The sequence below is a fragment of the Amborella trichopoda genome, chromosome 2 (assembly GCF_054954075.1).
Source record: "Amborella trichopoda isolate Santa Cruz 75 chromosome 2, AtrichopodaSantaCruz75HAP2 v2.0, whole genome shotgun sequence".
Taxonomy (NCBI): Eukaryota; Viridiplantae; Streptophyta; class Magnoliopsida; order Amborellales; family Amborellaceae; genus Amborella; species Amborella trichopoda.
This window is the reverse complement of record NC_142337.1, coordinates 4,520,001-4,532,191: the sequence shown is the minus strand read 5'-3', so window position 1 is coordinate 4,532,191 and position 12,191 is coordinate 4,520,001. Positions and strand designations below refer to the sequence as shown.

At 37.5% G+C, this 12,191-nt stretch overlaps 1 protein-coding gene across 16 annotated transcripts in view; it reads left to right on the top strand.

Annotated features, from left to right (window-relative positions):
- The first annotated feature begins 2,153 nt into the window (after window positions 1-2,153).
- The window catches only part of MEE22 (maternal effect embryo arrest 22), a 14,219-nt gene continuing 4,181 nt past the window's right edge, over window positions 2,154-12,191 (top strand). Inside the window, exons 1-8 of one of the 16 annotated variants that reach the window (XM_088857505.1) lie at window positions 2,155-2,436; window positions 2,805-2,949; window positions 3,082-3,196; window positions 4,291-4,467; window positions 5,571-6,523; window positions 6,844-8,369; window positions 8,508-8,638; window positions 9,451-10,307. In XM_088857505.1, the coding sequence (XP_088713631.1) occupies window positions 4,422-4,467; window positions 5,571-6,523; window positions 6,844-8,369; window positions 8,508-8,638; window positions 9,451-10,307 (3,513 nt within the window). In that variant the 5' untranslated portion in view covers window positions 2,155-2,436; window positions 2,805-2,949; window positions 3,082-3,196; window positions 4,291-4,421. Of the gene's footprint in view, window positions 2,950-3,081; window positions 3,197-4,290; window positions 4,468-4,725; window positions 4,980-5,570; window positions 6,524-6,843; window positions 8,370-8,507; window positions 8,639-9,450; window positions 10,308-12,191 lie in introns of those variants that run through there. The other 15 variants (XR_016048902.1, XM_088857507.1, XR_016048903.1 and 12 more) reach the window with 15 other exon arrangements.

The window sequence follows — 12,191 nt, the reverse complement described above, 5'->3', positions numbered from 1 at the left end:
CAATTCGGATGTTCAACACTTGAAATGGGAATGTGAACATTAAACTTTCGATCTATTTTCGGATGTTGAACATTCGAAAAGCCCTTCAATTCGATTGTTCAACATCTGAAAAAGGGTAAAGTCGTATTTTTAAAAAAATTACGCTATAAAAGGTAAAAAACGGACATACATATAACAATGAAAACTATTTGGTAAATCCGTTATAACGCAACATATAATTGATATTTATATAATTTTCTTGCATACAAAATATAACAAATGCAATATACGTTACCCACCTTTCCTGCTGCACATATCGCTTTAAATAAAGGTTATTGCAACCAAATTTATTAGAATAGCTATCCATTTACAATAATATCTACATGTTTACAATAATAATTATTAACCACCAATTAATTTCATAACTTCCTATTGCACAATTATAAATACAACCTCACTACGTTACTCAAAATAAGATAAAAAAAAACTAATATAATTTTTAAAATTTCACTTAAAATAATTTTAACAAGATGGTGCAATTTCTTTGGGATGTGACCATGACTATGACTTTAAGGGCTTGTCTAAGTTAGACATGTAGCGAATTTACGGACGGCTATGTTCCCAAATGAGGGACACTTTGATGGGGTGATAGCATAATTGATGCAACTTAATAGGGGATATGTAGCCTTGGATTCCTGTGTCTTTGCCTGTGTAGTAAAAGAAGAGTAGGTCAGCTTTGTTCGATTTTTTAGAACAAATTTCAAGGATTGGATCCGTTTGGTCTCTCATACCCAAAATGATACGTCTACCACTAAGCCAGAACTTCCTGTGTCACTCGGCCTCCTTTGTCTCGGTTGAATTGATCACTGGGTGCTTGTACCCTCGCTCTCACCAATCGACCATAGCATCTGGTTGCAGCACTTGATGGAACACTTTAGGATTAGGGGTGGCAATGAGCCGGGTGGGTGGTTCGGATGGGCCCAGTCCGTTATGGTCTGGGACACAAAAAGTGGCTCAAGAGCTAGATTTGAGTCAAGCCAATATAAGCCCAGCCCGCCCTCAATTTTTTTTTATCTATTTTGCTCTATCCTTTAATTTTACGTGGTAAGGCATGGCTTGGGCCAGCCGATCAGGGAATGGCCCAGGCTTGGCTATTTTCCAACTCTATTTAGGCTTGGTTAAGGCCAGTGTTGGAATGGCCCAGGCCTGGGGCATTCCAACTCTATTTAGGATATTGAAGGCGATGATGTTGATCCCTGTGAATTCCTATGCACTGGACCTCGTTTGTCTTGCAGTGAACTTTTGAATTGGGCCTTAATGCCCATGAAAGATGGTGCATATTTATGTCGATGCTGGTTCTGGATAGGGAGGCCATGGTATAAATTTCTTGGAGTTTGATTGAGGAATGATATGTTTACCACGGGCATTATACTTTGTTCCCTTGGCTCGTGGCGGACTCTCAAGTTACTGGATTTTGAGCTCCAAAACTACAAAGGTTCGTTCCGAAGTGATTTGAAAGCACTAATGAATGCCATTTAGATTTTGCTCTTCTAAGGCCACCGTGTTTGCTTCTTACTTTATGCATAAAAATAATGCTATGAGACTGTTTATTTTTAAGGAATGTATACTTGAGTGTATCATAAAGTTTAATAAATTTTTTTTTTGAACTTTGAGCTTAATCAATGAAATAAATATAGCCCCTCAATTTCACATCCAATAGTCAAGATTTATTGTGACCACCTTATACCAAAAGTAAATGATCTCATTATATACTTTCTTTTATTTTTAATACAAAAATGCCACAGCCATAATCATTAGATATAAAATTAGGCGGTTGATATATATTATTGACTTGGCTCAAAGTCCAAAATCATAGTCGTCAAAACCTTATCCCTAACTATTTAAAGTTAGGCTACACGAATAATGTTCTATCCTTTCAGGATTCATAGAAAGATATTCCACTACTTGCTTGACATAACTTTTATCTTTCATGCTCGGGACCGGTATGTACAGCTTGGGACTAGTAATTGCTCAAAATCCAAAATACATTTCACTGACTATATCAAACACAAAACCTCTCAATACTAAATAATAAAAAAAAAAAATTACAAAAAAAAATAAAAAATAAAAAATTCTAAGCTTTCAAATTTCCCATCTTGCGGCCTATGCGAGTCTGACCGATCTCAAAAAACAACTATTGCATGGTCTCGCCCTAAAAAAAGAGATTAAATCCAAATAAAGTGAGAATTTTTTCCGAAGAGGTTCTACATGGGGTTTTGTGTTCCTCCAAAACGACTACAAAAACCTTCTCTTTCTCTCCCGTTGAACTCCGTTTTATTTCACTGCTGGACGCTGCTCTCTCTCTCTTTCTGGTTTTCTGGAGTTGATTAGAATTTATACTCGGTTCATATGAAGACTCGGCTAAAACCCTGGTTCTGCTCCATTTCTCCATAAGACGTCAGTGCTCTGTTATTTTGAGCCAATTTAACCCTAAAACTCAAATTTCCGTCATTACCAACTCTCTCTCTCTCTCTCTCTCTCTCTAAAACCTGTTTTATGCATTTGCAGATGCCCCATTGCCACCTAATACCTAACCATGTATTGTCTTGAATCGAGTCACCGTTTATTTATGCAACATTACCTTTAAACCCTCTTCTTCCCCCCCTCTTTCTCTGTCTTCTTTCTCTTAGCTCACGATTATTTTCTTTATCATTGTTACAGTATAGTGTATTTTATTTGTTTATGCATTTGTTGATTGCTGAATCTCCTTTCTCTCTTTCTCTCTCCTACATGTGCTACACACATTCAAACATTGGCAAAACCAGATTCAGTGTCGTGCCAACCCTTCCATTCACTGCGTATAGTTTTCGTTGAGTAAATATTCTCTCACTCACTCTCTCTCACTCAGTTCACACAATGGCGGCTGTTGAGGATGAGGCAGTGGAAGCATTGAAATCATGCTGCACAAAGGTATTTCTACCAGTTTATGTTTATTCCAGTCTTCATTTATCAAACTTTCAGCGATTTATGTCAGATTGTGCATCTTGAAAGGTTTCCTGCATGGAACTTGATTTGTATCCTTGCCGTTGTTATTTGAAACAGTGGAAAGAGAAGCTCTCGACATCTGAACATGGGAGATTGACACTGAGGAAAGGTATAAAGATCTTGGAGAGGGCGATGGAGGACCTGCAAAAGAAATTTCGTAGTCTCCAGAAAGGCAAGAAACTGAATCCTACATATTTTTGATAAAGAAACTAAATCCTACATATTTTTTATAAAGAAACTGAATCCTACATATTCTTCATAAAGAAACTGAATCCTACATATTCTCAATTTGATATCCTATTTGAATTTTCCACCGGACTGAAAATTTATCTGTTGGATTCTTCAAATTTTTTTTAACTCTTATAAACCTTTGCTTAAATAGTTCCATTCTATGAAAGATAAGATAAGCACCCCATTCAAACTGTTTGTTTAGAACTGAGAACTTTTAATATATTATTTTGTGTGGAAAGGTTAACTTATCTTATTGTAGTCTTAATATGCAATTTATGGTTGACATAGTCTCATTTCTATATGTTGATGCACCCATACATACAAGCACTAAAATTTTTTCATTTCGTTGTTTATGAAGATAGACTTGAGTTTATTTCATTTGTGACTTGTGAGCATGTGGGGTTGACTCCTATCTAGGCATTGGTATTTTTTTGATACTAATGGAGACTTTCAAGACACTGGCAATATCTCTTGCATGGGCATAGATAAGTCAATACGATTGTGGATTCCCTAGAAAATTTTGGGGTGATTTATTGGAATGTGATATTGGAATAGTCTTTTTCTTGGTCTCTTGTAGTTCGTTTTATATATTTGTTTTATCATTCGTTAAAGTTAATTTTTGTTTTTCATTTTTTGGCAAAGGGAGTCATGTTGGGCTTCTCAAATGATAGAAAAGGAGATGTTTGTTGGGGTTATGGAGTTTAATGACCTTGTAGGTGCTTTACAAGTCGTTCATACAAGAGGGCCTTGATATAAATCATTGGAAGATACATAACAAACAATAATTTTTTTAAAAATTTGAGTTCAATTTTTTTTTTAAAACTACTTGAGAAGCTCTTTTGTTTTTTGGCATAGTTCATGCAATAGATTCCCTCAAAAAAATCTATAAGAAGTATAAAAAAGATGAGGCACTACGAAATAAATTGAATAAAAGTGAGTTATACTTTTCGTTAATAAGTAGGTGTGTAGGGAGGGAGGGTAAACATGTGGTATGGTAACATTCTATCTTGTCCTCTTGCATCTTTGAATGTTTAGGAACTTTTGTGCTACAACTGAGGATGATGAACCTTTACTAGTTGGAGGCTGGCTCATTTGGCTCTTAAAGGGATGTTTCAGTAGTGGAGTAGGCGGATGGGCATCATCGTTAGCATCAAAGTGTTCGTTCAATGCCTCCAAAGCATATACTTCATTCACGAGGTGGTCTCCATCAGGGTGGGTATCACATTGTTTGTACTTGGCTTCATAATTTGACCGCAATGTACTACCTATCACTGTAGTGAACAATTACCAATGACTCAAACTGATTTAACTATGGATTTAACTGTAAGTGCTCCAGCATCTCTTTGCTTTGAGAGTAACAATAATTTAATTGCAAGAAAATTGATGCTTTGAGAGTTGATGCTCTGATACAACTCCTTAATTATTTTGCAGTTAAGGTGTTGTATCATAGTATCAAATTGTCCTGTGCAGAGAGATGCTGGAGCATTTAGGGCTACATGCACATTGTCGAGCGCAATCACTTAAATGCTGATCGGTCCTAGTCATTGGTACATGTTCACTACAATGATAGGTTGCTGAAGTAGATGGCGGTCAGATTATGACGCCAAGTGCAACTAATGGGATGCTCACCCTGATGACGATCAGCTTGAGGATTGTGTAGAGGCCTTGTCTGTCTATTCACAAGTGACATATGGTTATGGGCCGCTTCTGCTGACTAGCCAGTGGTTGTATTCTCTGTAATTCTTTTCCTTTGATAATGAAATTTAAGAAGATTTGCAATCTGTACAAGGGTGCCAAGAGATGCCATGGTGGCATCTGAATGGTGCATGATATGTAATGATGCAATACTCACTATACTGTCATTAGCAAGTATATTGGATATGGTTTTTGCTTCCCTCAAAACATGGTGGAAAGATCGATATCTGGGGAGCCTATGGTTTCTGCCTTCTCTAAGAACAAGGGGTTGATTGCAGAGGAGAAGCAGCATCCCTTTTTGCATTTTGTGTCACAATATGAATATTTTCTTCAACCATGATCAGGCTTCTGCATAGTCGTGTTATTTATGCCCTTGGTATCATACACTTATGTTGCTTGTGTAACAATTACTGGCGGATGCTTCCTTTGGCTATGAAATCTGATGTGATACTTCTCTTGATTGTTTTCTAATATAGTACTTCTCTCTTTGATTTTTATATCCCTTTTCTGCATTTGGCATGTGCACAATCATTTATTAATGTCTTCACTGTTTCATCTTTTGTTTCGAAGCTACCACGTTATGAGATTTTGACCCAGTTAAACCAATGTCCACATTTTAGATTACGAAGCTGCGAAATCAGAAGCACAGTTAGAGAGAGAACTGAAAGAAAATGAAGTTAGTCAGAGATTAAAGTTGCAGGAAGAGCTATGCCATCTGAAGGAAGAGTTGTCTGCTTTAAAGCAGGCCAATACATGTAGCGCTAAAAGCCTAATGTTAGAAGATGACTCAGAGTTGAAAAGACTTAGAGACCTTCTCGATGAGCAGAGAAAGAAGTTGGAGGTAGAGAAGAAGAAGGCAGAAGCTGCACGAAATCAGGTTAAGGCTGAGAAGAAGAAAGCTGCTGATGTTATGAAGCAAGTGCAAATGGAGAAGGGTAAGGTTGAAGAAGGAAAAAATCAAGCTGACTTAGAGAAGAAGAAGGCAGAACAATATCGAAGAGAAGCTGATAGAGAGAAAGTGAATGCAGCATCTGAGAGGAAAAAAGCAGAGGAAGCAAAGAGATTGGCTGAGGTAGAGAAAAAGAGGGCTGATAATGAAAAACAACGAGCAGATTCAGAGATGCGGAAAGCAGAGGAACACATGAAGCTTGTGGAAGAAGAGAGAAGAAAGGTATTGCATGAAAAGAACCATGCTCACCATTTGTCTGAAAAATTAGAGGAGGCACAAAAAAGAAAAGCAGCTGAGGGAAAGCTTCAAAGATTCATCCCCAAAGGGATGGGTATTGGGAAATTTTCTCATGTTGAAGCCCAAGAAAATTCGTCTGTCCCATGTGATGATAAAGGATGGAATAGATCAATGCAGAAAAAGTTACTAAAGCAGCAACTGAAGTTGGAAAAGAAACAGTTAAGGCTTGCAGAAAGAATGGCCAATGAAGAAAGAAAACAAAAGACGTTACTGCAGCAAGAAATACTTCTTTTAAAGCAAAATTGCATTCACAATGTGCATCACCTGAGCTTTATTGAGAGTCGTTTGGCTTATGACATTGAAGATACGAATGTATCAGCTACTGAGGTTTGTTAATAGTACTTAAAGGAGAATCATAATCAACTATGGGCATCACCGTCCAATGAAATGATAAAACACTTATGGTGAGATAATGGGATCCAACATAACTGGACGTGACTCCAAATGTTGGGTCCTGCTTTCTCCATTGCCATCCATCATTTTCATGACAGTGATGAACACAATTTTTAGTTTGCTGGACAATAATAAAATCTACCCTAAGCTTTAGATTTTCATGAAAACATATAATGTTGAGGCTTGTTGAAAACCTATGCAATGTCTATCCTAACTCTTATTACTTTGGAGCTCTAATTTGTTTCATTTGGCAGGCTAATGCACAGCAGACACCTTCTCATAACAAGGGGAAATCATCAATAGGAAGAGACTACAAATCTTGTCATAGTGGAAAAAAACTATGCCCACCTCAATGGGAAAATTTGGATCATTTGAACTGTTCTAAGCCAACAATCGAGAATGCTGGATCCCTGCTTCCATTTTCAGTTGGGAGCTCTACTAGTCCCATATCAGGTATTAATTCTGAGTTGGAGTCTCCAATTGGAGGGTCTTTCAGAAATAAGTCACAAAGTTCTGCCATATTTTCCACTACCACATCTTTTTCTGATAGGGAATTCGTCGGCTCACAGGAAAGATGTGCCTGTTCTATGATCAATTCATCACAATTGGCAAAGACTACCTCAAGGCAAGACCATGTCTCTTCGAAATTGTCAGGTGAAGTAACTGGATTGGGTCACCAGGAAAATCTTGGAGAGTCAGTTGAGCTTGGGAAGCCCTTTGTCTCGGCGAATCATCCAGTAAATCTGGTGAGTACAGCTTTGACTTCGTTGCCTGAAGGTAATATTAAGCTATCTCAGTCTGACAAAGGTCGTAGACGTGAAAAGAAGACAATGAGAGCACATGAATTAGAGGGTTCCATGGCTGATTCTAAACCTAGATTGCCCTTGAAGATGGAGAAGCACCAATCATCTTTGGAGGGTATACCGAATTATGGGAATCATAGGCCTCTTCCCTTAGCCTCTCTAGGTGATGGCAAGACTTCAAAAAGAAGGCGAGAGCTTGTTTCTGTACCACTTGTTTCTGGAAATGAAAAAGCTGATAGATCCCACAAGAAAATGAAGGTCACTGAGAAACAGTCACCTGCTCCATGCTTTGAAAACATAATCTCTACTGATGTAATGAAGTTGCTGGCTTTGGATAATGAAGCAGACGAGAAATATTTTCAGGCAGCCATGGAATCACCTCTATCGCCTACGTTGCCTGAAATCCCATGCCATTATATAACAGAATCTGCAGTAGATGGGACTGATAATTTTGTAGAACAAGTCATTTTCAAGATGTTGGAAACTGAGAAAGATAATCTGTTCCTTCCTGAGACTTCTGATGTCGTTGATACTGAAATTGATACCAATAGGAAGGGAAATCATGAGGTTCTCGGAGTATCCGAATTTTGTAACTTTGGAGAGCCTATGCAGTCAATCGAAGAAGCAACGGCTAACTTTAACTTGCCTGATATTGGTGGCTCTTTAAGCAAATCCGGAGAATCTAATGACAGGATCCTGGAATCTGAATTAAAGATGACCGTTTCTACTTGCATGCCTATTTCTTCTAGTAGCTCCGAGAAGGCAAGGGATTTCTTTCTAAATAGCAAGGAAAATACTTTAATCGGAACTCCTAAGCATTGTGTCCTGTTTCCAAATATCAAGGATGAAAGAAGCATCTCTAGAATATATTTTGCCATGGAAACTTGCATATCACAGAATGCTAAGATTTGTTGGAAGGATTGGATTGTTGAGGAACTTGTGGTCGCCCTTTCATGTCAAATTGATCTTTCTGCTGAGTAAGTAACATATTTTAATCTTTTGAATATTTATGTTTTGATTTATGATTAGTTGGTTCCAGTGCTTACTTATCTGATGTTTGGTGGAAGACCATTAACAAGTAGAATTTGACGACATTTGTCTTTACTATGGTGCAGGGAAAAGGCTTGTGTCTTCTTTTCATTGTTGCTTTATAATTACTCTATTATTCGATGGGGGAACAGTGGAAGCTCTGCATCTGAAGAACCTTCCCTTTACTTGGACTCTTTGAAAATACAAATGCACAAAGGTCAGTATCATATTATTTGTGTACTTTTGCACTTGATGAAGCTCTTGTTATTGTGTGGCAGTCGAAGTTTTATATCTTTGGCTTTGGTAGATAAGAGTTTTATTGCTTTGGAAAAGTTGCCACCAGCTTTTGTTATTTGCTTCTCATATTTGGTAAGCTAACTTTAGAATAGATTTTTTTCCCCCGAGGGGATGTTTTTCTCGTTTTACAGAGTTTAGATCCAAAATTTAGTCCAATTTTGGTGAAAATTTGGTGGAAAATCTGACCACAATAGTGTTTTTCTGTAATTTTCCTAAGATAAATACAATCTCCAGTTCTACAGAAGTTCACAACATGTAGTCATGTCATTCCTAAACATGTGTATAATAAATATCTTTGGCTTTTGCTATTGTGGGGGAGGTTGCTAGTTTTTCTATGCAATCGGTCATCTTCATGTATCAATATTTTGAGGAGTAATAGTTACTCTCGAAACTTAAAAGCTTTATATATATACCGTTGAGAGTATTAATCTCATGAAAAAGCCATATTCCATCCTTGTAGGCTTTTTTTTTTCTTTTAATAAATATTTTCTATAGATTCCATCCTTTGCTAGTAGTAATTAATATTTTCAAGATCACTTTGGAAATAAATGATTCAAGAATGTTTTAATTTAATTCAGTCAGCTTCCCCTTCTACTAGACCTTCCCAATCTTTAACTTCTTTACATTGAGTCACAGTCATTGTTGTCAAACATAGCCAACCAATCTATAGGGCAGGTTGGTCGAGTCTACCATCTCTTGATTCATTGATATAAATGTTTTTTTTTTTTGCAGTGTTCATTGAGATGGAGTCAAGGTCCGTACTCTTTAAACCATGTGAGTTTGACATCTTACTAAGTCTTATTGGGAACTTTCTAATTGATGGAACTCTTCTGGAAATGAGCAATTCACCACGTGAGCCGTTTCTTCGTTGTACTTCAAGTGCCAGTGGAACAAATTTGAACGGCCGAAATATTTCAATCTCCTCTGGAACAGCTACAATAAGCCAGTTGATTGCTGCAGTTACCATTTTAGGATCAATTTGTGTAGCTATCGGTTATGTGGCCTTCCTTTATGAGGCGTCATACAATATCCTTCGATCATGCAAGAAGAATTCTTTTTGGATTCTAACTGTACTCCATGCATTTGCTTCCTTATGTGGAACTGAATACTTTGTACAGAAAGATCACAATTTGTTTATTGTTGTTGTAAAATCTATTGTTTCCGCCCTTGAGAAGAAGGATAAACTAGACGGTTCGCTTTCTCTTTCTTGTGTTCTACCTAATGATGATGAAAGGTTTCTTCCATGTCAGGTGTGCCCTTTTGCGGAAGGGGCAACTTGTCTAGATACAGTGACACAGTTGCTATTAGAAAAGATACGGGATTGTTCTATCATGGAAACCCAGCACCCTCAGGAGTCATCCATTTTTTCAGATTGCTTGCTGTCATCCTTTGCAGAGAGCATGGGAAGAAGTTCAAACCATGTTAATATCTGTGGTTGTGACAGCATAGAGATGCATGCCAATGCACCTCATTGTGTAGGGAGGGATATTTTGAAGGATGTAACTTCTATGGATTGTCGATCTATCGGCTTGACTTTATGTTCTTTTGGTGGTTACATTGCTTTGGTGGAGCTCATTGCCTATTATATGGTATATGTTTCCTTACTTGGTCACTGCTTTAACTCTTGTCTTTCTTACCTGATTAGACTTATATTCACTCAGTTTGTTTCAAACTTTAGTAATAGAAAATTATTTTCTTAATATTTCTAATTTTCTTGTTAATTTCTATTCTGCATGATAGAGGTGTATTACTTTTACTTTATGTGGCATTCAGTCCTTACCTTGTATACTTCTTTTCTTGTTAATATGGTATATGTTTCCTTACTTGGTCACTGCTTTTACTCTTGGCTTTCTTACTTGATTAGACTTATATTCGCTCAGTTTGTTTCAAAATTTAGTAATAGAAAATTATTGTCTTAATATTTCTAATTTTCTTGTTAATTTCTATTCTACATGATAGAGGTGTATTACTTTTACTTAATGTGGCATTCAGTCCTTACCTTGTATACTGCTTTTCTAGTTACTCTGAATGATGCTCTTTTTCCTTGATTTTAAAAAAAAATTCATCTCTTCCTAAAAAAGCATACATGTATCAGATTATGCTTGGGATGTAGCTAGTTCACTTATTCAACTAAATTGATCACGATAACGTATTATTTGTTGTTTCACAAGGTCCCTCGTTAATGTATCCAAGATATCCACTTATAATCCAAGTACACTCTATTTACAAAATTGAACCAAAAAATTATGGGTGAGCTATAGTCGCCTACTCTAAGTACATACTCTCTCCAAATTTAATATCCCATGCCACTTGCAAATTTGATATCCTATATCACCATATTTGTGCTCAGAATATAAGTATATTCTATGCCGATGGAGGTTTGTCTTTCGCCTTCTCGAGCAAGAGAATCAGACAGTTGATTAGCCTCTCTTCTCACATGAGATATTGTAATTTGTAACCTGGCTGTCCTATATTCTATCTCTTCCAAAGCATTGGCCAAGCACCGTAATTGTTTAGGTGTGCCAGTAGCCTAAGCAATTGTGCTGACTGAGTCACCTACTTCTTTTCTTGTTAGTACTAAATGATGTTAATCATGAAATAAAAAGGATTCTATTCCTTTCTATACCATCACAGAAGAAAATACAAAAATACTTTATGCTGCAGTTAGGCTGGGCCATACTTACTGAAATACCTCATTTGGGTATGCACCTTTTCCACCCCTCCTTATTTGTACGGCACCTAACGAGTTCAGATGTTCTATGAAATTGTACCAATGATGCAAAAGGAACATGTTCCAAGCCATGATGCACAGACACTTGAAAATAGATGCCAAATCTGCATATGATACTTTCAAAATATATGTAGCATCACTGAGAATTGTAGTCACAGCTTTGTGCAATTTGTTAGACCATTTTCCATCCTACACTGGCAATTTGCCTCACGTCTTTGTCATTGTTTCAAAAAGCGAACTGCCCAGCGCCTGGGCTGCCGCCTAGCCGGATATCCCTGGGCTCCTGCCTAAACCCGCCTAGGCTGTCCAGGGCCTGCGCCCCACCCAGGGGCAGATATACATCTCCTTGATGGTATTTTTGGGTCTTTTTTTAATACTAAATGGACAAAATTGTGAGTTTTAGGTTCATTTGAAACCTAAAACTCATTAGAGGCTATTTTAGAAAGAGAAAACCCAAAAATAAAATATTTTCTATCAGGCTTCCCAAGTTCTGGGCGCCTGCCTAGGCGCTGGGCAGCCTGGACCCCCTCGACCGCCTAGGTGCCGCCTAGTGCTTTTTGAAACATTGATCTTTGTCCTTGGGGCTGGATAACATATGTCTAGAGTCCTTGAGCATGAAAAGATTGGTTGCCTAGTGATGCACAAAACCCAAGCAAAAGCTATGTGCTTAGACCCGGCATGGAACTTAAGTAGTAAAGACCCCTGTGCAGGAGTGGAATCATTTCATTTTGGTTTCTTGGAA